The sequence below is a fragment of the Dermacentor silvarum genome, chromosome 6, assembly GCF_013339745.2.
Source record: "Dermacentor silvarum isolate Dsil-2018 chromosome 6, BIME_Dsil_1.4, whole genome shotgun sequence".
In the NCBI taxonomy this organism is placed as follows: domain Eukaryota; kingdom Metazoa; phylum Arthropoda; class Arachnida; order Ixodida; family Ixodidae; genus Dermacentor; species Dermacentor silvarum.
The window spans coordinates 129,878,538-129,903,029 of record NC_051159.1 but is presented as its reverse complement, the minus strand read 5'-3'; the positions used below and the strand labels follow the sequence as shown (position 1 = coordinate 129,903,029).

The 24,492-nt window shown below is 44.1% G+C and overlaps 1 protein-coding gene across 1 annotated transcript in view; it reads right to left on the bottom strand.

Moving 5' to 3' along the window:
• Nucleotides 1-1,011: 1,011 nt before the first annotated feature.
• Nucleotides 1,012-24,492, bottom strand: part of LOC119455991 (uncharacterized) — a 38,051-nt gene continuing 14,570 nt past the window's right edge. Inside the window, exons 2-8 of the mRNA XM_049669118.1 lie at nucleotides 23,620-23,828; nucleotides 9,382-9,528; nucleotides 7,636-7,854; nucleotides 6,955-7,156; nucleotides 5,605-5,738; nucleotides 4,436-4,721; nucleotides 1,012-3,256 (exon numbers count right to left, since the gene is read on the bottom strand). Of these exons, the coding sequence (XP_049525075.1) occupies nucleotides 3,165-3,256; nucleotides 4,436-4,721; nucleotides 5,605-5,738; nucleotides 6,955-7,156; nucleotides 7,636-7,854; nucleotides 9,382-9,528; nucleotides 23,620-23,828 (1,289 nt within the window). The 3' untranslated portion in view covers nucleotides 1,012-3,164. The remainder of the gene's footprint in view (nucleotides 3,257-4,435; nucleotides 4,722-5,604; nucleotides 5,739-6,954; nucleotides 7,157-7,635; nucleotides 7,855-9,381; nucleotides 9,529-23,619; nucleotides 23,829-24,492) is intronic.

The window sequence follows — 24,492 nt, the reverse complement described above, 5'->3', positions numbered from 1 at the left end:
CAACTCATTTCAGTAGTTTTAGTGGCTCGTCGCCCAGGAATAATTAGCAGCTGTCAAGATGGCGCTCTAGTTCTCCTTGGCGTATTTGAGCCCATTAGGCGCGCTAACCGTTCACGCATTTGTGGTTCGTTTGGACGTTTTGTGCACGCCTTTGCCATGCGATGAGATGTCAGAGAGAGAGAGAGAAGGAGCTAATTGTTTCAGGACCAAAGTCTGGGTCAGTTTCACCCACTGACGCACACGTGCCCGCACACTTCCTTTTACTACACACACACGCGCACACACTTGCGCATGCGCACAAATACTACACCGCCATGCCAGCTTCCAGCACAGTGCCCGCTTCCTAAAATATTGAGGCCCACGAAAGCACTAGCTACCCAGCAATCACCACTTTAACAATGCGCTGGCTATCATTTCTGTATCACTGGGAAGTCAGCTTGGCATTCTTCTAAAGGAAATATTGTGGCACGGACTTAATGTATTTGCTTTCTCACCTCTAAACCCACTATAACTGTAGGTGTATGCTGCCAACTGTGCACAATGTCTCTTTAGTATGCCTTGAAACAGTGCATGATCGATGTGAAATTCGTTGTTCACCGTAGATGTGCGTTAAAGTTGCAGAAACTTCAGGCTGATTAATTGCCTCTAGAGTCTTTGCTCGGCAGGGTATCTACTGACAATAGGTAAACAAATTAAGCATCTTTCGAAACAATGTTCTGTGAAAGTCAGACACTTATCGAATGTTTCATTTCAGATTTCGACGGAAGGCGACCTCGCAACAGATAACAACGTTGCTTGGATTAGGTAGACGTTTACTGGAAGTTACAGCATTACAAACTTGTACGATGGCTTTGCCGAAAGCAACAAATGGTGAAGAAAACATTATACAATTCTTTCACAATGCATATAAAAGCGCGTCTCTTGTTCTTCCTTATTAGAATCGCAAATTGTTCAAGTTGTTACCGGTCCATCTTTTACAGCACCACTTTATGAAATAGACAGGCGAAAGAAATCCTGTTGCTTTCATCTTTTGTGAATTCTTCCATGGTTGCACTTTGTACACATCTCAAGCAAACCTTCAGAATTCAATTGAGGCCACCAATGAGCACCAGAAAAGCAATATTTTTCTTTTATTTACATATGACGGTGAAGCTTTGATACAGATGTGACGCAGTGGTATGTTTATCAGATATCAAAGGATTGATCGGACAAGTATGCCAACACGCAGTGATTATGTCATTGGGATGTTAACAAATTTACCGAAAGAACAGAAATTCCGCTTGGTCAAAAAATGTTCCCTTTATAAAAAACATTCAGAAACGTATGATGGCAGGAGAGGTACTCTGCGCGAAAGAATGCAAATACTCGCAAAGTATCCAAGTTCCTAGAAAAACAATAATATTCATTGCAGTAATAAAGTTTCATCTTCGCGTGAAATCACACATCACACATCAACTAATTTAGCACTCCAGCTCTACTTTGGTTTTTACATAGGTGCGTATACTAAACGTAAACAGCAAGGTGTAATAATAAATGGCGCTCGTGTATGTTGGTAACTGCTGCTAATCAGCACAATTGTATTTCAACCTTTATGCACATATATACAGATAGAGCGGCAAGTGTAAGAAACCATACAACTACGACTCTACAAAGTGAATACAATGTAATTGTGGGCCCTCTACGTAAGCATTCATCATGTTATAGATAATAGTGCCAGCAATATGGGTTATTTTCGCTTATATCAACCACATGTTACAAGGTCGGTTTCTGTGGCTGAGAGCACTTGAAACCAACACAGACTGATACAGTATCTCAATCTAGAGCAATTAATATATCTGCATTTTCGCCTTACTTGAGGTGTTAAAATGTCAAGATTTATTAGAAAACTCTCACCTGAAACGACATAGCGTAGAACATTCGGTTGTAGTGGTTAAAAGTTGGCTGTAGACGAACAGATGTAGCTTTTAAAGGAAGAATAGCTGACTGGAACAGTGCTTTCCACTGACAGCCTTAGGGATTGAAAATAAGTAATTAGTAGAATGAACAGTCGTAACTTTTATGAAGTTTTCTATGTGCGTGAAAGTGTGGAGGAACTTCGCTACGCCTTCACACTTCATGTTTAGACGCTGTCGCAGTATTGAATAACTCCGTGCTCTTAATAAGCAAGAACTTAATTGAGCACTTTCATTTTCATTTGTAAACTTGTTATATGAATGCAAAGCGCACTAAAAGGCTCTTAAGTTACTAATGGGACTTTTTGTTTGATTATTAAATATGGAAATAGTATTGCTATACATATGCAACTCTTATGTAAAAGACTACATCTGCGACCATGGCAGCTCGCGAACGATACATTAAGATCAACGACATATCGGGGACAAAATTTGCTTTGTTTGTCAACCATCTTCGCGAAGAGGTAGAAAGGCACTGAATTATATACACAACATTGTTCCGGTTCAGTCACACGCCAAATCAACGTGGGAAACTGTTATCATGCGTGGTAGGTGAATTGCACAGCGAAGTTGTTAGCGTCTCGGTGGTCGGAATTTTACGTGTTTTGTCCGCGAACAAAAATTATCATCATCCGCAATGGATTATGCTACCCTAAGCAAGCAAAAATGCAATGGCTCATCCCCCCTCGTAATGCAGAGGCTACAAGCACTCAACAAATTGAAGCGAACACTGCATACATTCATTAGAATAACACACATCACGTACAGAACAGCGTACGTTTCAATAAATAACAAGCTCAAAACAAGCATCTATCATCATCAGCAATGGCACATACCCCCATAAGCAACGGCTCATACTCGTGTAAGCAAGCAAAACATGCAGTGGCTCATACCCCCGTAAGGCTGAGGATACAAGCGCTTAGCAAAGTGAAGCGAACAGTGCATACATTCAATGAAATTACATACAACACACACAAAACAGCATACGTTTCAATAAAGAACAAGCTCAAAACAAGCATCCGAACCCTCAATAAAGCATTACATCAGCAGTTGTAGTGGTGGTTTTGCACCAGCTTCGCTGGACGTCCATTTTCGCATGGCAGGGATGGCGAGTCCTATTCTTGCGCATGCCGCAATCGATGTTGATGGAAAGCCAGATAACGCCTCGATAGCAGCGTATAGGGTCGCAAAGTCGACGCTTCGTGTTTGTGCTCATCGTGCGAACATCCCCAGCAACGTGACCGCACAGCTTTGGATGATCCATGCCATGGACATCCGTCTAGATGATCCATTGCTGTCCAGTGCTGAAAAGGGATCGTCCAAAACATCAGCAATGTTTTGTGAAGACTGCAACTACATTAGATAGCGGAAAGAAAACCAGTATAAACTGAGAAATGGAGAGAGAAATTGTGAACGGAGAAAGGAAGCGTGGTTAACTGGAAGAGTGGCCGACATAGGAAAAATGCGGGAGAGCAGATAATAGAAAAAGGAGATGAGTGAGAGAGAGCGCTTTATTTAATAAAGTGGCTGGATTTTCAGAGGCCCCCAGTCCAGAGCCTGGTCGCTGGCAAATCTCGTCGAAGCCCACTCAACGAAGTCACCAGATACCCTTGATCTTCTGCCTTGTTTTTAAAATACTCATTAACGTTTATTTTTAACTATCAGTTAATCTGGACCAATACAAGCAAGCGCACAATGCTGTAGCCTGATGGCAAGCATTCACAAAAAAATTATGCGTGGCTCTGCTGTCGCAAACACCAGAGACCAGCGGAGCTGGGGATAAGCCCGGTAAAGTAGTCGCAAACCACACACTTAGTCTAACTTTTGCTGGGCTTCCCCCATCTCCACTGGTCTCTGGTATTTGCGATAGCAGAGCCACGGATAATTTTTTGACATGCCAGTGACGAAGGATGGAACGTTGACACTATGCAACACGAGAATGCCTTCGCAGACTGCGTGACAGTGCCCACAGAAACAGTTCTGTTTTGTGCGTGTGTGTGATTTTCTTTTCTTTCGTTCTTTTTTATTTTTACGTATTTTTTCTCTCTCTCTCCCTTCGCGTCCATTAAACCCTCCCCCGGTACAGGGTAGCCAACCGGAGATAACCTCTGGTTAACCTCCCTGTCTTTCCTTTACCTTTTCTCTCTCTCTCTCTCTCTCTCTAGGATTAGCGAACTCTCGCTTCAGTCTTTCGGAAGCGACGAGTGTCCAGTTCTCTGGTCGAAACCTGCCGAGCCGCCGCCAGAGGCATCGGCTGCAGTCACGGAAACCGGGCGCGTTCGGCGCGAACGCGGGGAAACGCGGTCGGCGTCGGCAGCAGCTCTGTACGCTTCCCACTACCAACGGCCTCACTCCTCTTCTCCACTATATGCTGCGCGATGCTATTTTTATACTCTGCTTTCCCTCTCTCTCAGCTCTCTCTCCCCCAGCTCGGCGAAGCTCCGTACGATGGAATTTTCTAACATCTCCGCTGTAAAACACACCTGCTGCACCGTAGTGCTCCGAGACATGGAGTCCCGACGAGCGGTGGCTGCTGGAGCCAAGCATAAACTCCTTCTCCGAGTGGGAGCTGTCCCTCGGCGAGGCGGACGATGACGACACCGGCGGTGGTCCTCTGCCGGCATTCTGGAGCGTGGCCGTGCATTTGATGCGCATCTCGTCGCGTACGAAGTGTCCAGGCCGCACCGTGAACCGCAGGCCCAGCGACGTCACTTGGCCGCCGGACTCTAACCGCCGGAGTGGGTAGTGGACCAGGTACCGGTTCGACACCTGCGCTGCCCCAGTTATCGGTCTTGCGTGACAGGGCCTAACGTGACACGTGACAGGGCCTAACGATTCGAAGAATGTCGCTGAATCGATTGGCTCAACCAAGCGACTCTGGTTCCCTTCCAGCGACAAAGTCGACCAGAGCGACGATGCGCAGGATCATCAGAGCCACGCAGTGGTTGTATATTGGGATGTCTTTTTGGGCCTCGAGATAAGAGATTTTTTTTAAAAACAGCTAGGCATTTTTCAGGTGTGCTATCTATTACAGTATCCGTCTTTCTCATAAATTGTTCGGTGTGAATCATTTGCATAACGAATAAGCAAAACCTGTTTCAGTATAACGCCATAGCATTACTTTTATTATTCTTTTTTTTTCAATAGACGAGGACTAAACGCTGGGATGATAACGTAATGAAGTCTTGGGGTTGGTATATACGTACAAGCCCCTTTTGAAAATTTCAAGGGTCAGCTCAAGGGATGCGCTCCTCCCCCCGCCCCTCCTCCCCTCTCCCCTTCCGATTCCACATAATATGCCTTAGAGTCATCCCTCAATAAATATGTTCATCATCATCATCATCATTTTTGCTCACGTCCCTGTTTTTCTAAGCTACCCTACCTCAACGTAACTGATACTTGAATAGCATGTCTTGCAGCGCCTATGTGATGTCTTCTTAGAGCCGGTTTTCTTGTGCCGTCCAGTATCTCTTCAACCGAACGCCTATAGACTAACAGCAACTATATTTTTGCAGTGTAAATGAAAGCTAAATGACCTTTGCGGAAAAGTAAGTATAGAACTTTCTTTATTGTCCTGCCTTTCCTTTTTTTTCTCTCTCTCTCTCTTAGCTAGGCTAACGTGAAACGAATAAACCAAGCTAGAGCAACGTGCCTCTTGGTCGTTGAGGTGCCACTGTAGGTCGACGGGGCGTCCGTAGCGTGAGTAGCTGCAGGTGACGTTGACCAAGTCACCGACATGGTAGCTCGCTTGGGCGCCAGTAATGGAAGGCTTGTCGTCTTCTGAGCCTGGGGGAAAAATTTTAGCAACAGATTCTGGTAAACAGCGTGCGTAAGTGGCGTGCCTACAACTTCCGCATAAAGAAGGAAATCCACTGTTACGTAGGTCGCAAAGTGCTGCTTTACTTAATCTATTTATGGATATTTTCCTAGAGTGACCGACTGGCATTTCCTAGTCGCTAATGGTGACTTTGCACTTAAAGTATTTATTTACTCAGCGAGAAAATCGCATGTCCTTCGGAGCATAGCAGTCGCCGAAGTGATTCTATGGCGGAGAACAATTTTTTCGCTCTGACGGTTCAGCAAAAAAAGACAAGCATACAGTATGGGGAATACAGATGCTAAACTGTCCGCCGTATTTGAGAACGTTCCTCCCTCAGCTTTCCACCTCGAGTCGAGGAACTGGATGGCAGCGCCGCCTTTCGACAAAAGTGGTCATCGCTCTTCATTGACGCTCCACGACAATTCTTCAGAAGCGTTGCGTTTTTCTCGGTCGAGTGGTGGCGCTGTGCTCAAGCTCGGTTGAGCGGAGGAAGAGCTTTGAGCGGAGGACCGTTGCTTTAACTGAAGCTAAGACTAATCTCCGACGTGCCGCACGCATCTTGCACACAATCGCACGCACTACTACTGCTTGACTACCCTTGGCAGTACGTACAGAAAAGAAACGGAAAGAAAGATTTCGTGGAACTCGAACTTTTACATTTGTACCAACAGATAATCAGTGACTTGTTGTGAAATAGTATTTATTGATGTGAGAGCTTTGCAGCCCGTCCCATGGGGTCTTTCACGCTGTTTGCATCGCAAGTCTGCGATAGATGTTAGTTATTATCCCACGTACTTCTCGATTAACACATGCTACTCCCAATCGAAACCAAGAACGACATTACATAGATTTTAATGAAAAGGCTGAAGAATCTTTGAACGACACAATCTCGTTCAGAAACCTGGAAAAAAAGATGACAATCTCGGATTTTAAGTCAAACGCTTGTAGTAGTAAGAAGAGATAAGAAATACACAATGTTGGTGTTTTTGTTTGTTTGTTTTTGTTCAATCGTTTGTTCGTTTGTTTGCCTGGCTGCCTGATTGCTTGCTTGCTTTCACCGCGCCATCCGGGTCTAGTTTCTACGTACTCTGCCTGCAGACTAGTAGAAAGTCAATTAAATTGTCACGGGTTGCCTGACCGCTGAAACAGGTTGCTACGATCAGCAGTCGTCCAAACTCATACCGGTGCGCTTGGCGTCTACCGCTGCCACAATCTCCTCGTTGGACAGCGAGTACGCGCCGGACACTGTAGCGGTGCACTTGAGCTTCATGGTGCCGTAGGTGAAGTGTTGGGGCTCGGCCGTGAAGGTCAGGCCTAAGGACGAGTGGTACAAGTGGTCCTGGTCACGGAAGATTGGGTACATCCTCTCGTATTCGGGAGGAATCTGTACAGACCGAAATACGGAAATTAAACGAAGTAAATTAGGGCGAAGCTCTCCTATCACGGTGATTGAAGTTATACGTTTTCGCTATTTTGCTCGGCTATAAATTGTAAGTTATAGCTCGTGCAAATTTCGTAGTCGACGGAGAATAACCAAGACATTAAAACCACCGCACTTGTAGAACCACTGCGCTTGAACTGCTAAACATGAGTTATCACACAAACGTATTAAATTGTTAGTCTTTATACAGATTACCGTAACATGTAAGCGTATACGCTTGCGCGCACAAATTAACCACTTTTAATAAGCCAAGGCAAACGGTACAGCCAAAGTTTTAGTCATTTCCTGCCATGTTAACGAAGGCGTTGTGTTAGTGACTGTGCGAATATGACTGTTGCTATCTGAGTTGAATTACAGCATATTCCTCGATTTCTCAGTGGTACTTACGTGGCTATGCACCTCGCAGAATAAACGACCCTCACCTGCTCGCCGTTGATGTACCACATCAGGACAGCTGGTGGTTTTGTCGCGCTTGCGTAGCAGGTGACGTTCACCACGTCTCCGATCCTATAGTGGGGCTTAGTACCGCGAATCTCGGGACCTTTTTGGGCAGCACTACAATGAAGGAGAGGCAGATAAAAAAAGAAGCGAAAAAGCAAGAAAGCAATAAATACACTCAGGTGGTGGTAGTGATGATGTTGCTACAGGCAAGGTTAGCCTGGCAGACTTGGCCGATAATTGCTCCTCCTGAGCGTCTCTTCCCGAGCGAAATATATTACACAAAAAATGTGATAGACATTTGTTTTCTATTTTCGCTTAACTGCATGAAAGCAAACTGTGGTACAAATTTTGCTGTGTCATCTGGCCAGCAGAAATAACTAATTAATAACACTTTTCCTATGAACCACAGATAGCAGAAGAACGTATTATTATTGTTGAGGACAATTTCCTGGTGTGGAAAGCGGCTCGCCTGAATTGTTGAGGATATCACTACTTTGACGTTACAGGCTAGCCTAAGGCAACCGTTACTAAACTTTAGGAGTGCAGACAAAGTGTGCACATAGACAAGGTTTGCATGGTTCTACGCGAGCACAAGGCACTTTGCTACGAGAAGTGACGTCTGTAGGGTGTAAGAAGCAGTTGCGAATACATTGACTCTCAACTTAATTTTCATAATCTGCCACTTGGACCGATAATAACCAACACAACACTTTTGCAAACTGGAGTTTAATTTTATCTTTTAACAAAACAAACGCCCTCCGAAGGTTAGCGTTCCTGGAATAATTGCGTCCGCAAGCTCGTTTACGCATGCGCGTCATGAAGAAAACACCGGTAGTGTCACCGCGTACTTGCGACATGACACTTCGCAGAATGCCCGCATGCTGTGTCCACTAATTCATTTCCTGATCTCGCAGCTCAATAATTATACGAGTGAACCATGGATGTGTTGAGTTCCTAGAATAATCGAGCACACAACACGTTCTCCCACTGGCGACCTCGCTCACTCCTCTAGTCGTCCTAGGAAAAAAAAAAAAAAAGAAAAGTTGTGTGGCACTTCAAGGGTTATAGTGCACTACAGTGTTAGAATCCCGATCACGGCGCCGTAGGACGCGGAGTCGTGGCAGTAGAAAATTTGCCGATGACGACCATTTGAGCATAGAACCATGCAGATAGCGCCGACACTACTGATAATTTTTTGTTAACATGCCGCAGTATCCGTGCCGAAGTAAATGAAGACGTAGTTATCCTGCCAGAAGCCTTAGGCTGCAACGATATTGTAGGAGAAAAGTGAACGGGTCCTGAGGCTAACGAAATGAAAAGATCGCTGGAGGATTGCTGGCGTAAAGGTAAGGAATACGTAGATAGAGAACACATCTTTTTGGGCGGCGATATAAGCTTTTTCAACTTTGCAAACTTTGGGCAATACTTTAGGAAACGATATTTTTTTAACTCGAACTACTCTAAGCTATAACCCGACTGAGAACAAGCGCAGCAGAATGGTAGTAGTAATCTGTTTGGTGACACCATCCGTCCCCATTTTAATTGGACGCTTATAAAGCCCGTTTATTCAAACTATCCACAAAACACCGACGCTGCTCGTAAGTATCGTAGTTTGCCTGCCTGCTATCCGTCTACGTCTTTTCGCTCTTTGTCCTTAAAATTATTGCATACGAGCTTCACCAAGTTTCACTTCTTTTTTGCCGTGTGATCTCGTAATAATGCATTGCTGGACGCTCACCGTAGACCTTGAGCTCCCTCTCCGAACGGACGGTCTGGAAGGAAGGCGCGTCGGCCGACACCTCGCACGCGTAGTGGCCCTCTGTCTTCAGGTCCGTCTCCGTCATGTAGAGGCTGCCCACCGAGCTCCGGCTGACCTGCGCGCGTGTCCGAAAGTAGCAGCAGTAATGAATAAGCGAAAATGAAAAGCGAAGAAAGTAAGAAACTTACTGCTTACTGCACTCCAACTGTCGAGCTACATCTGCTGACACCTGAACGGCAGGCAGTCAGCAGTTGGGCTGGGGTTGAGGGGGGAGAAGTGACAGACTAGAACGCGGGAAACTATTTAGATAACGTACAATGTGGCAAATAAATAAATGAACAAGTAAAAAATTCTCGCCTCCATTCTACCCCGTGAAAGTGGATGTACAGCGAAACTGTTGCCGACGTTACACATGCGCCACCATCACAAGGCGTCGCACCGTCGAAATCAACGTAGCGTCCACGACCTCGTCGCAACCTTTCCGGAAAGTTGGTGCTTCGACGCCGCGGTTCACGTTCGCGGCGTCCATATGCTTGTGCGCAACCGGCGTTCACGAAGTGAATGAACGTCACTGTAATCTTTTAACAGTCTTGCCCTGATATCGGTTACGGTCGTAACACACACTGCGCGACCAATGCAACGGACAGAGCGCCCACTCATCAAGTACAGATGATACATCGTGGGCACACGTTCCTCACGCGCGCATGCGGGTTTGCCTTAGTGCAGCATATATATCCTCATTCTAGTATACCCTCCGCCTGGCTCAAGTGCGTTATTGAACTAATTCAATTTCTCAAAGTAAAGTGCGTCACGAAATTTGTAAAGAGCGACTTACACACAACCTGCAGACATGATAGCATCGGTTTGTAATTTCAACATACGAGAAAACATAAATTCTGTTACGCGGAAACTCAAAATTACACTCGCTCTGGAGCTGAAAGTTTTGCTTTGTCGACGCGACGGTGTACACGCACGGACGCAGAAAATTTGCCGGCGTAGCCATATGCAGCTTCGCTGTAATAAATAAATAAATAAATAAATAAATAAATAAATAAATAAATAAATAAATAAATAAATAAATAAATAAATAAATAAATAAATAAATAAATAACCCCTTCAGTCACGAATTATGATAGACTTTCGATAAATGTATGAAATTTACAAATATTTATGCCAAGGTACTGCATGCTCCATTGAAAGCAAATCTAGGTAGTGGAAGGACTCCTTGTGCATATTATGATGACTCATTATAATTATAGAGTTATCGAATATCTGCTTAGTGATCAGTCAGTCATACTACGTTTCTTCATAAAATAAATTTAGTAAACCGCTCGAATTACATCCACAATTTAATTATTCGCTGCAAGCATTACTAGAAAGGAAAAAAAGTTATTTCACAGCTGCTACCAAACCGCTTCACGTCGAACAGCCCGTCAAACACGGTAGTGCCTTCACCAAAGCGGTCGTCTATAGTGACACATTGCACTCAGAAATAAAATGGAGGTGCATTAGGTAAGCGGAATTTCCAAGTTATTATAAGCTTAATGTTCGCGATCTATTCCTTGACACCACTGCAGAGAAATTGCGAAAATAAGTCGCGTACACAAATGTGTACTCCGTGACTGAAGGGGATAAATAAATAAATAAATAAATAAATAAATAAATAAATAAATAAATAAATAAATAAATAAATAAATAAATAAATAAATAAATAAATAAATAAATAAATAAATAAATAAATAAATAAATAAATAAATAAATAAATAAATAAATAAATAAATGTGGCTAGGCCATCATGAAAAAACCATAGTTCGCGTGCGCTGTCACTTCGGCGAAGTGTTAGGCGATAGCCTTCAAATCCCGCTGCAACCTCACAGACAATGAAAGCGCTGGATATTATTGACTTACTATTCTTTCCATGGGAAAATTATATGGCAACCAAGCCTATGACTGTTTCACTTTGGAAACAAAGTACGTAAACTTAGAACCTCAGTACGTGATGGGCATATTTAGGACATGTAAGAGTAATTCGAGAACAAAGCCAGAAAAGCTTTTCTGCATCCAAAAGAATGCAGAGCTGAATGCCATGTTTATAAAAGGAAGGAGAAGAGAAAGCACGGAAGGTTTAAACGACGAGCTTCACACGTAGGAAACCAGGAGAAAAAAAATACAACGAGCGAGTGGTTGGCAATACTTTGCGTGTCTGCAGCGTATTTGAAGAACTGTTTCTTTTTTTTTAATTCAGGTTTATTTTAAACACAATATACAAAATATACGACTAAAATTGCTTAAGCACTTGCCTAATGAACAATGTTTCGTATCACGCATACATGTATTGGAAAATTGGAATTGCGTCCGGGCTAAAGCTTTCTCTTAACAACATTGGACGAATATGGGGCAATATTATCTGCCAGTCTTCTTGTTATTAGATTGGAAGCATAGGGCGTTGAGTTCTAGAGCAGAGCTTCCCATTCTTGTCTCTTTGTTTAATCGCCTTGGTTGCCACGTGGCGCATAATGTCTGAATATAAAATTACATTTAAGCATGGAGGCTCTTTTGATGCAGATACTGCAAAAGCGACTAATCAAATTTATTTTGCAAAGCCATCGTCAATAGTACTCAGTTTGGTCACTTATTGACTTCACACCCCTAAGTGCACTTTCGGGGACTGACTTTTTCCCAGCCCACGTCCAAAGTAGATGGCGGGAATCCGCTGCAAATGCAGGAGCGGAGCACTCCAGACATTACCACTCTTGTCTTCTATTATGTTATAAGTTGACTGCCGTGGAAAGACTGAGCTAAAAACAAATCGGCAACACTGTTTCACTCACACTTCAATGCAACGTCTCGTATATTTCTTTCACTCCAACCTCATCCTACTTCGCCCTTTACACAGCGTCTAATATACGTATCACGTGTTACGTCGGCAGATTACAGCACTTTCACGCGCATCTTGAAATACTTGCACTCAACGAAAGCATTCTATGATCTATGAAAGCTGGCTGAGTATCTTGTGCAGCCGCGAACATGACTGCGGTATCGCGTTTGCATCCTTCGCTCTCTAAACCAAGATCCATGAGCTGAATTCCTGATTTTTCTTCGCCTTTGTATTTGTACTCCCACATGTTATGCGCAGCGTTCGCCCATGGGACTATGCGAATGCAGATGTCTACTTCTGTTTTGCATATTTGCGGGTGCGGGAGTGCTATCTCCGCTCCTTCCACGTGATATTTTGCACTCAACATAGTTTTGTATGCACAGCGGTGTCCTTCACGCAGCCGAAACAACCATCGCCACTGCTTCGTATTTTCGTATTCCGGAATCGTCGTCCACAAGATGATTTCCTTTACTGAGCGTGGATTTTTCATACAGACTTGCAAAGAAAAGAAATAAATGAATAGAAAGAAAGAAAGAAAGAAAGAAAGAAAGAAAGAAAGAAAGAAAGAAAGAAAGAAAGAAAGAAAGAAAGAAAGAAAGAAAGAAAGAAAGAAAGAAAGAAAGAAAGAAAGAACTGCTGTTTCAAATGTGTCAGCCCACAGTCCTTTTCCTTCACCAGCATTTACGCAAGCACCGCTGAAAAGAAAGTGCAACGGTGCATCTAGAGACGTCACGTGCGTGCTTCGGATGTTTCTCCGGCAGTCTCTTTATAGTTGTACATAAGGAAGGCAGTCTTAAATACAAAGCAAACGGTATAGCGCTGGTGCACTTGGAAATTAACACAGAACTCAATACATCCCTTCAAGCTAACGTATTAAAGAGCAAACGTTACAAAAAAGGCGTGCCCCATGCTTCGAACTTTGAGAAAAATAGACAAACAAAGCAGGCTTTCAGGAAAGACGAACGATAAACACGTATTTCTAAACGCGGGGATTCCGCGGCCAGCTATGTAATAGTGATAATAAAGGTGCCTCACTCAGGCCCTTTCACGTTGCCATATAGTATACGGCCATGTTCCGTGTATACAACAAAGGCGGAGCCGTGCAATGAGCGCGTGCTCGAGATTTACGCTTTTTCGCTTCCTGCGCGGCGAACAATGCGAACGAGTCCGGCCCATTCGCTTCCTTTGATCGTCCTGCGCAGGGAGAAAGCGGCGGGCGCCCAAATGCGCGAGCGAGTGTTCCGACTCCGTGTGCTGCCACGGGGAACAAAGGGCGGAAACGCGAACGGATCTGAGCGCCGGAACGCAAAGCGCGCGCCACTGGGAGATGCGGATCCCCACGGACCATCTACTAGCGAGCGCGGTGAGAGATGCTGCGTTGCTGGCCCCTGCTAGTCGTCGCGGGTTGTGAAGGTAAGGTAAGCAGACGTTTCAAAATGTGCCGGGGATTTTCCCCACTGACACGGCTCGGCTTGGGTAACGCCCGAAAGGGAAGAGCGCCGTGATTCGTGCAGTGAATTGAAGGAAAGGTGAATCAGTTCGAAAACTTTTCCTCTCGGTACGAAGTCAGCAATGAAAAATTAGTTCTGGCTTTCCTTATTTCCTTTTTCCTTTTCACTTTTCGTTGGCGTGGTTCTCCTAGTGCCGTAGCTTTAAATGGCTATGCGCTAGCCCCTATGCAAATTATATTTAGTTTTCAAAATCGCACAACTGCAGGTGTCCACCAGTGCTGTTGGGGCAGCACACGCAGTCGAAGCGTCAACCCCACATTTTTTTCAAAGGAGGTAACGTAAGCTACGCAAGGTGTTATAGCTTCTGCATTTATATCTACTTCTGCACTGCTGCAGTCGAGATTACACTTCAGCCGCATTGCAGATTGCAGTCCTAACTTCAGCGTTTGCCACGAACATATGGCAAAAAAAGGAAAGAGCCCATTATGATAACTGCTTCGGGTAGAACGGTAATTGTCTAATAAAAATCGGGTCTAGATCATGTGATTATTAGAGAGAGAGAGAGAGAGATACAAGCTTTAACGATATGTCGGAGGTGTTAGCCTTGCTGATTAACTACGAGTAAAAACATAGAAACAACACATTATATACAGCTGTAGTATGTCCAGAGAAGAGACATGCCACATTGCAAACACCTGTCACAAGAAATGACTCAAAATATAGTATGACGTACCAGACAAATTCGCGCTGTTCTAGTAGCAGTGAGAATAAAGAATCGATTTAAAACTGGTGGCGCAAACTGCGCAAATGTGCGACACACAAAAATATCACCTTGTAACATTGTGTTCTACGTCAGGAGTCTGGCCTTTTCAGTCGCAATGAAAGGAAATAATAATCTTACGAAAAAAAAAAAGTACCGGAAGAATCCTTTCATCGAGAACTGAGAAGAGGCATTTTCTGGCCTGGAGAGCGAAAATTGCTTTTTCACTCATCGCCTCGGAGTCATAGTTGAAACACGATGCCTCAATGGTGTTCCGGGTTGCGGAATAAAAACTCGCAAACTGGCGTACAGAGGTGGAAATACGAAAGCACTGAAATAAGTAGTAAGAGAACCTCTGCGCTTGTGGCGAAAAATAATAAAAAAAAAGATCTGGGAAAGATCTGGGATATCGCGTTGTCCGCTCACAAGAGCACGGTGCTCTCATCAGTGTCTTGTTTCTCTTAGATGCTTGTTCAACGGCATGTCCCAGAGTTCGCCTGAAAGAATCACATCGGATGAACGCTGCAGTAACGTAGTGGTAGACGGCTAAGGAAACGAACCATACGACGTCCAAGTACGACGTCGTCCAAGTACGTATACGTCGTCCAAGTACGACGTATTCAGTATTAAGCAACATTTACTTTAGGATACAACTACCACAAAGCTGTTGTCGGAGATCTGACTACATTCGGCTGTACTTTGGAAATGTCCTCTTTATCCCATTACGTTCATATTTCAGAGAATTTGGTCAAGGCAAAGGCGAGTCGCCTCAACCAAAGTTATGGCATCTGACTGAGGCACCCCCTCTTCCTCTCCCCGTCTTCTTCTAGTATCTTCAGTTCCTCAAGTCTACTGACAATCTCAGCGTGCAGTGAAAAAAAGTAAGACGCGATCTTGGGCGTTCGAAATTTCTTGCAACAATCGTTTTCCTGATGCCCCGCACTCTTCAAGCATTTCTGCTTAGTGCTAGCCTCGGAACGATGCTGGCTGTTGGGAATAACTGACCTGTCCGTCAGCTGGCCATTGCACATTACCACCGGCTGAGCTTCTGTAAATGTGGTCACGCATGCACGTGTAGCTAACACTGTGCTCGCTCATGGTTTCAGATAAAGTGTACGTACGCACAAAATTACGTACGTACGCACAAACACTATAATTCTACCACTACGAATAGTATAATGTGGCATATTGTTAAAGGGAACACGTCATTGTGTGCCGCTCGCTTTGCTGGGACTTGTTCCGGCTGAAGTTATGCCGTTGTTCTAAATGTGTGCGTAGAAAGACGCTAGCGCTGTCAACCACAATGAGTCGTCTGCTATAAAGCCGGGCGCTTCCACACTTGTCAGAGTAAGCAAAATTGCACATGCTCTACACCCATGCGTTCATTTGAACAGTAGGCAGCACTGTAAAATACATGGCGGGATGTACCGAAACTTCATACCAGTATACCATGTGACCATACCAATGGACGTAGGAAAGATGCAGCAGCGTGCCGTTTCTGATGTGCATCCATGCATTTTTTTTCTTTTTTTTCCACCTGAGACATTGTCTAAAAAGAGGCCGAGGCAAAAGGTGACAGTGCATCCGCCCTCTTTACACAAACGCACAACAATGTGGCAATTAACGATTCCTCGCATCTCCACACATTGCTACGTCAGGACGTGCCCTCGAACCCCTTCCTTCCTTTCTCGTTTTACTTCTCTTCCAAATAAACTTTGCAGTCGAGCCTATGATCGGAACGTAAGCATATAAACAATGCCCCTGACTCATTTACGAATTTATTGGTAGCAGAGATACGATTGCGCTACCATCAAGCGGTGAACAGAGGCCACGACATTATATTTCAATGGCTACCTGGACACTGCAACATCACTGGCAACGAATGTGCCGACAAAGCTGCCCGTGAGGCACATGAAGAATGTGAAAGATGCTCAATATCATTTTCAAGAACGGATGCAGCGCGGTACCTCAGCAGTATTGCCCATATTACAACTCTAAGAAAATGGAATGCACCAGAGTTTATCAACCGGCGCCTAAATTCCATGGACCCACAGATGCAATTACAACTTTTACCGGGTTTTAACCGACGAGAAGAAACATTACTGTGCCGCCTGCGAATAGGGGTTTCTTTTACAAACTCCTATTCATTCCTAATTGGAATGGCCGACAGTGCCAACTGCAGCACATGTGGTGTTGAAGAAACCACCAGACATCTCTTATGTGACTGCCCCAGATACGAATATGAGAGGAGTGCCATTCGGATGACTTTGGGGCACTTAGACGACATACATTTTACGGAGGCTCGTGGCTCGTGGCCGTGGCCTCGTGCGTCTGCTATGTGCAGGGCTACAAAGACGTTGCTGCGTTTTTTGAGGTACACTGCTCTGTATGACCGCCTGTTACGAAACTCAGCTGTGAACGCTTGACTGTGTAAATGACTGTGATGTGTGAACTGTGTGTGACTGTGTAAATGACTGTGAGAGTGTGAACTTCTCTATTCCTTCTCCTCTTTCAATCTCCTTTCCCCAGTGCCGGGTAGACTACCGGGCTCAGCCTGGTTAACCTCCCTACCTTTCCCTTATAGCTTTTTTCTCTCTCTCTCTCTCTCTCGCTGTATCTATGTTCTTTATACATACTGTGTGTAAGCGCAAACAGAAACACGCCCACGATGTACCATTTCCCTCGCGTTTCAGGCGCAATCGTATTTCCCCGCTTCATTTCAGTGAGGCTGATGGCTCGGTCTAATCTTCGCGTCTCCTGAACCAGGACGACATCTTTTTTTTTGGCTGGGCTCCTCGCGTTTCTCGAGTTATTCGATTTTTCCCACGAGCCATTCTGTTGTGAAAATTCGCCCGTCACGGGCTTTTTTTTTTTCTTTTTTGGACAGCAGGGACGCAGCGAAAACGAAATTACCTTTTTTTCTGTCACGTCTTCAAGAACCGCGCTTCGAATACAGCCTTACCGACTGAAGAAAATCATAACTAAACGAAGCTATAAACGTGAGAGGAGATGACAGAAAGTGAGGACATTGGCGAGACAATGGAAGAGCAGCGGGGCTAGGGCGGAAGTTGCTCCAAAAAGCGCAACGCGGCACTACGTTCTTATCCAGGCAATGTTTCTTTTCCTTTAAACTTTTGCAGTTCAGGGCGTTATATGAGGTGGCACGCTGCAAAAAGAAAGAAATGGCTCGGTGAGCCATCGTGGTAGGTGACGATGCGAGGCCGAACGGAAACAGCGATGTCCAGGATGGAGGGCCGCAGATAAGAAACGGAAAACCTAGCCAGGCGACATGAAAAGAGAGATGCGGTTATGTGGAGAGCACGCCGACTGACGAACAGTGTCTCTAGTTTTCTTGCACTGCTGCCGAAGGCGTGCTAGATCGATATATGTCAGCACGTGCGCACGAGATGTGGCGCATACTCTAGGAGGGAACAACCACCTAATAATTAGCAATCCAAGCATTACATTTAAAGAAAAGGAATCTAGAGGAAGAAAGTAAGACAGAGGACGGATTCCCCACTTGCCAATGTGCAACAGATTTGAGCTGATTCTCAAATAAATATTGAGACTTTATAATAACAACGCGTCGAAATCCCTAATTAAAACAAGCAAAATGTAGGACCAAATAATTCGGCCAGTATTTCCTTTCGTCAGCCACGAAGGGCAACGAGTAGGCTGGATACAAAATTAAGGTTAGTACAACTGGTGACGGAAATAAAAACTATATTTGACGGGAAGAAAAAGAGTAGCTTGGATTTTAGGCAGCGTACGTGAGTTGGTGATATCCTAGCTAAATGTTGATATGCTAAAGTGAGCTTGGGCATTGCATGTGACGCTCCAGTGCGCGACCACACGCTAGGTATTGTTTCGTACCAAGATGCTTCGGCGTGGTTGAATTAATATATATTATTTCGTAACCTGCGATTTAGTGCCGATCATTGTCGCCACACTTGGGCCAGGAGGCGTTGTCAGACAGCCAGCTTAAGTAGCCCTAGAGCGCTGCATCGTGCGCTTACTTGACCAATTTTGTGGATGATGTTAGGTCACTCCTATGAAGACGGGAAGGGTCCAAGCTCGGCGCTTTACTGTGTTAATGAGTTTCGTCACCACTATCGCCGGAGACTGTGTTAATACGCAGCTCTAGTGCCTTGAAAGGTTTCTTCGCCGTCATAACACATTGCTTACGGTGAAGCCAACAGAAAAAGAGGGGGCATTAGCGTTTTGACATTGCTGAGATTTGAACTCACATATATCTGTTGATGTCTTCGTTGATTTATATCCTGTCTTTACATTTTAGTTATTCTATGCTGCTCTGCTGTTCACATTATTTAGTTTTTTGTTTGTTCCGTCAAGAATCCCCGCAATTTTTTTTTTTATTTATAGATACTGCGATCTGAAATCAGATCATAGATCATGACTATGTGGCCTTCGTCTCTACATTTGCGTGATGAATTTAGCCATCTCAAAGCCTAACAACGTTTCATTGATTGATTGATTGATTGATTGATTGATTGATTGATTGATTGATTGTTTGTTTGTTTGTTTGTTTGTTTGTTTGTTTGTTTGTTTGTTTGTTTGTTTGTTTGTTTGTTTGTTTGTTTGAGTGAGTGAGTGAGTGAGTGAGTGAGTGAGTGAGTGAGTGAGTGAGTGAGTGAGTGAGTGAGTGAGTGAGTGAGTGAGTGAGTGACAAATTTTTCAACAATACGAAACATAGCTTAGTTCGAAAATCCTGTTCCTTCTTTGAAGTGTATTATGCTCCCTTACAGTCTGTGAAGTACAGATGAGAAAATACGTATCTGATGTAGCGGCACTCGCAGATGCATTCGATATCTGGGGCTGGTGGGACGTGGCAGAGAAAACACTTAAGTAAAATAGGTTAATGTACCCGAGGGTAGCACACTATCACTTAACGTCTGACGTCCGTGGACGTTCCGTCGGCCTTACACTATTCAGTGTTGTCACTGAACACTCAAAGCTCAACACGAAATGTGCAATCACAATAGAAAAAAAGCGCTTTAGCCATTGCTTCTTTCATTACCTTGAAATCTTTTGCATTCGACAAGCGTCCGGACAATGCACCTCATTATAGCTCACGAGACGAAGATATACTTTATTTATGATCTTCGGATCACGCAATAGGCTTTGTGATTACACCGGCTGTCTATACCGTGACTGGCTATACTGTGTTGTTATCATCTTTATAAGGGGTTCACTGCACTGAATTATTATTATTATTATTATTATTATTATTATTATTATTATTATTATTATTATTATTATTATTGTTATTATTATTATTATTATTATTATTATTATTATTATTATTATTATTATTATTATTATTATTATTATTATTATTATTATTATTATTATTTCACTTGCACACATATAACACAAGGACACGAAGGAAATAGGGAGGGAGCAAGCTGACAACTGCGACCGAGAGGGGCACAACGCCTGCCTACTCTTTCAGGAGGAGGGAATAATAGAGGAAATGAAAACATGAGGAAAGAAAAGAGGGAATGAAGAAATGACGGAGACACAGACAGAACAAAATAAAATACAAATAATGTCTATAAATGGGAGGCCAAGTCAGTGTCCTTCATAAAAGTTAGCAGGGCTCGATGGGCCTGGTCACGTCGGGAAGCGCACCCCCTTGGAAATAGGCAATCGTCAAGGGTCGCACATTGCAGCACAATAAGTCCATATTCCTTAGTTAGAAATGCGCGCTGCGCAACGAATGCGGGACACTCTAAAACGAGATGTTCAAGTGTCTCACAGGAGCCACAAAACGTACACGACGGGCTGTCCACACGTCCTTGTCGGTATAGGCGTTCGCGCACCAACACAGACCCAACCCTTAACTTATATAGCAGTGCTCTAGCACGACGGGGCAAGCCCCCCCCCCCCCCCCCCCCCCCCCCCCCTCATGTCTGTGCGAAAGCATATGTAGATATTTTCAGACGCGATTGCTGAGGTTCGGCTATGGGCGACCCACACTGTTATGCCCGTTGATATGGCGATGGTGCACATTTACACCGCGGCACGAATAATAGTCAGGCAACATGCTCTAACGGCCCAAGCAGTCATCTGATACAGCCTTCCACCTTCTATATGACTTAGAAAGTTAAAATAAAATGTCATTTATAACGAGCGGAGGGACGCCGATATGCCTGCGTAAATGTGGCCTTTTGACGGGGGAGAAAGTTGATCCGAAATAATCTTTTATTATTTGCTTACATTTGTCAACAATTTCGACAATTCCACCCTGCAGTGACACCTAGTAACGTCTCTGACTGGTACTTTTATTTAGCCATATTTTTCTATAGGGCAGGTTTCAGCAAAGAGAGCCATAAATAGTAAAGAATCTGTGGCGCACCTCGATCTCTTCGACGCATCACGGGGCATCAATAAATGACTGACACAGTGGCAACGGCACAATAGACACTCTGTACACGGAGACGACGCGTCATGGGTCGGCCTCGTCTTCCCCAAAAACAACGCCTCAGCGGCTCGGCTCTTGGCTCCGAGCCAGAAGTATACGAATGCCTCGTGCAAGGGGGAGAAAAGTTTCAGAGGTTACTGTTCCTTTCCGTTGCCCTACTTTCCTTCGCATAATCTGGATTTCTCTTTGCAGCTGGCTCAAGGACAAATACTTATCATGTGTAAAGTGCCCTCCTCGCTCGACAAGCACTGCGGGTCTAGTCGTGACTGCGGCTGGCCTTGCTACAATACGGGAAATGAGAATGCGGAGTCCTCATTGCATTCACACGCACGGAATCGATTTGCCCTGTCTCATAACATCACCCATCGCTCGCGCCTGCTCCGTAGTTCCGTTTCATGTTTCTTGATATATTCCATGTTTCAGCCTCATAGGTTAATACTGGTACGATGACTGATTGTCTACAAACAAACGCCTACGAGAACTGCCTGAGTAAGTATTTCGCATAAAAAAAGTTAAACAAAAAGAAAACAGGCTATCGTCATGAAGCTCCTTTATTCTACCGCTGCTATGAGGTTCATGTGAGAGACTATTCCCATTTACGTCCTTGGTCCACATCGTCTCCCCTCATAACATACTTTCTTGTCCATTTTTGGTGTCCCGGTGCACAGTATCGGAATAGAGGGGTCAACCTCAGGTCAACCTCTCTGTCGTTTCAAAAGGTAATGCATCTCTTTCTATATCTGCTCTCTGATTGTAAGCTTTTTCTTTCCGATTTTATCGGTAAGCTGCCGTTCATGACTTCAGATAACCTGCAATATGCGCTCAAACCTATTTTTGTGCGTCTGGAAACTTCTACTCGTGATCCGGCTCCCTTGCAACTACTGGGCCTATATAAACGTAGTCTTGCACAGCTTCACACGAACTATTATTCCCTTGCCAGCCTATGTATTCAACGTTACCTCGCTGTTCTGCACAACAATCCTCAAACCGACACTCGCTTAGACTTCGTCTGTTCAAGTCCTCGATCACCGTTTGTCAGTCGTTTACACCTATGCTTAACGCGATAATGTCGTCAGCAAACCACAAGTTGCTGAGATATCCCCCAATTGGTCTTCACATTTAATCCTCTGAAATGAAGTCGTCCGATTTTTGCAAGCATGCAGTGCATAGCCTGGCAGCCTTTTTAATCAGTATGTTATCATTATGTTTTGTGAACTATGGTAGATGTAAGACCTCTGTGGATATTTTCTAACGTACTCAGGAATTTTTTTTGTCTGCTCCTAGACTACGCCCATGCTATTATAACTAATATCTGGAATATAAACTGCATCGAACGCCTTTACCTAATCAAATTCGAAGGTAACAAAACTCTAATGCAATTCTGATAGAGACGAACGTACGTGCCTTTCCTGTAAACTATGCTAATAGGCTCTAGTGACGTAGAAGGGTGCATTAAACACAACTATCACATGCATGTGTTGTTTAAAGCCAGTATGAAAAAAAAAGCATAACGAGCCATCGAAGTAGAATAACGGTGCCACCGCTAAAAAGGGAAAACATTTGCCACCTGGATTCCAGCTGCGCATGAAGTTGCTATAACCATAATGTAATCAAAGCGACAAATCATAGCTACAAGTCATAGATACAAACAAATTTTGCGTTATTTATTTATTTATTTATTTATTTATTTATTTATTTATTTATTTATTTATTTATTTATTTATTTATTTATTTATTTATTTATTTATTTATTTATTTATTTATTTATTTATTTATTTATTTATACATACTATACTACAGCTCATGCAGGACTATTTCAGGAGTGGGAGTGATCTTGCAAAAACAACAAAAACAACAACACGCAAAAGCAAAAGTGAAACAAGCAGAAGAAGAGGCGGTAAAACACTTTCAAAGACGTTTATATGTCACTATGCGTGGATCCAAATTTATCGGGCGGCAGGCAACGAGTACCGCCGCTTAAAGAATTCCGGAGCCCAATTTTCCAGGGGAAAGAAAGTGAACTTAAAGATGCTGGTCAGCGCAAATAAAAATATAATGTTACATTCGTGGTAATTTCGAGTTGACGATTCCTCGGCGAACGTTAAGAATGTGTTTAACAGGCGGGAGGAACAACTCACGATGCAGCGTAATGTCCTTAACAACTCGTTACTCGACGCTGAGAGAGACGGGTTAGATTCAGCGAGACTAGAACTGTGGATGGAGAAAAGTCGGGGTCGTAGTGGTAAAATATGAACATGCGCGTATTCTACGATACTTTTTTTTTATTGCCCGGAATTCAGCAGGCAATTAGTTGGACAACACGGAGCGAAGAAGGACGATACATTGCGATACATGAGCAATCATGTTGGACACACCTTTCTTTTCATGTTGTCACAAAATGTGTCCGCTGAATTTCAGGAAAGTATGAGCTAGCTATAGCTCAGCTGAGAACCGATCTGTGAGATCAATTTCTTTGTAAAAGCCGAGCGGGAAAGAGCTACCGCTGGCAAACGGTGGCACCAAGGTTCCGCTTAGATGTATATTTACAATTATCTTTCTTTTCTGCTGCGATAATTTGCTCCTGGGAGAAGCCGCACGGGTTCCCGTAGAGCCACGTGCTATGCATTTACGTTGGTGCAAGTTTTCCCGTTAACAGAGCGAGCCCAACTCACGTCCACGTAGACGCCCGACATTTTGTACGCTTGTCCAGGCGGGCTTTCGTTGGGTAGGTACCGAAAGAATTCCCTGTTGTTCTTGTACCATTTCACGGAGTACAGCTCGTCGGATTCGAGGTCGAAGGAGCAGTTCAGCCAGAGAGGTTCACCTCGAATCACGACACCCGGCATATCGAGCCGCACTAATCGCAGAGCCTCGCTCAACCCTGCGAAGAGAGAACAAGAGGAGAAAGGGACAAACATCACACATATGGGCGACTGCTCAAAGGTTGCTTCAAAATTCAGAGTATGTTCGGCAAAAAAAAAAAAACATGGACAAAAATAGAAGCACAGATACACCATGCCCGTGTCTACATTAGTTTTTGTTTTAAGCATGAAATGCTTTTAGAGCCCGTTGGTGGCGACCTTCAAGTGACTTTGAGCAAAAATCCGGAGCCGTTATCCGGGCACTCAAGACGAGAATGGGAGCGAGAACGAAACGATAACCTGCGTGAACATACGGGCATCGTTGCGAGAGGAAGCGAGATCATCGGGGCAACCAGTCAAAACTTAAGAAAATGCGGCCTCTGGCCTCAAAGCCCTTGTACAGGACTGCATTACATACGCTAGTTACTGTCCAAACAAGTTGCAAAAACATATTGCTTCCCATTTCTTCCTAATGTTTGTTCACAATGTCACTCAAGTTTTGATGTATGCTTTGATCATGCACAATGCTCACAATGTCACTCAAGTTGTAAATTCTAGTATCCTGAAGTTTAATTTGTCATTTCCAATAGCGACGTTCAAACGGCAGGCACAGTGCACCATACACTTGATTGTCATCTTTTCGCGCTGAGATCGGTCAGATTGTCATCTTTTCGCGCTCGGTTT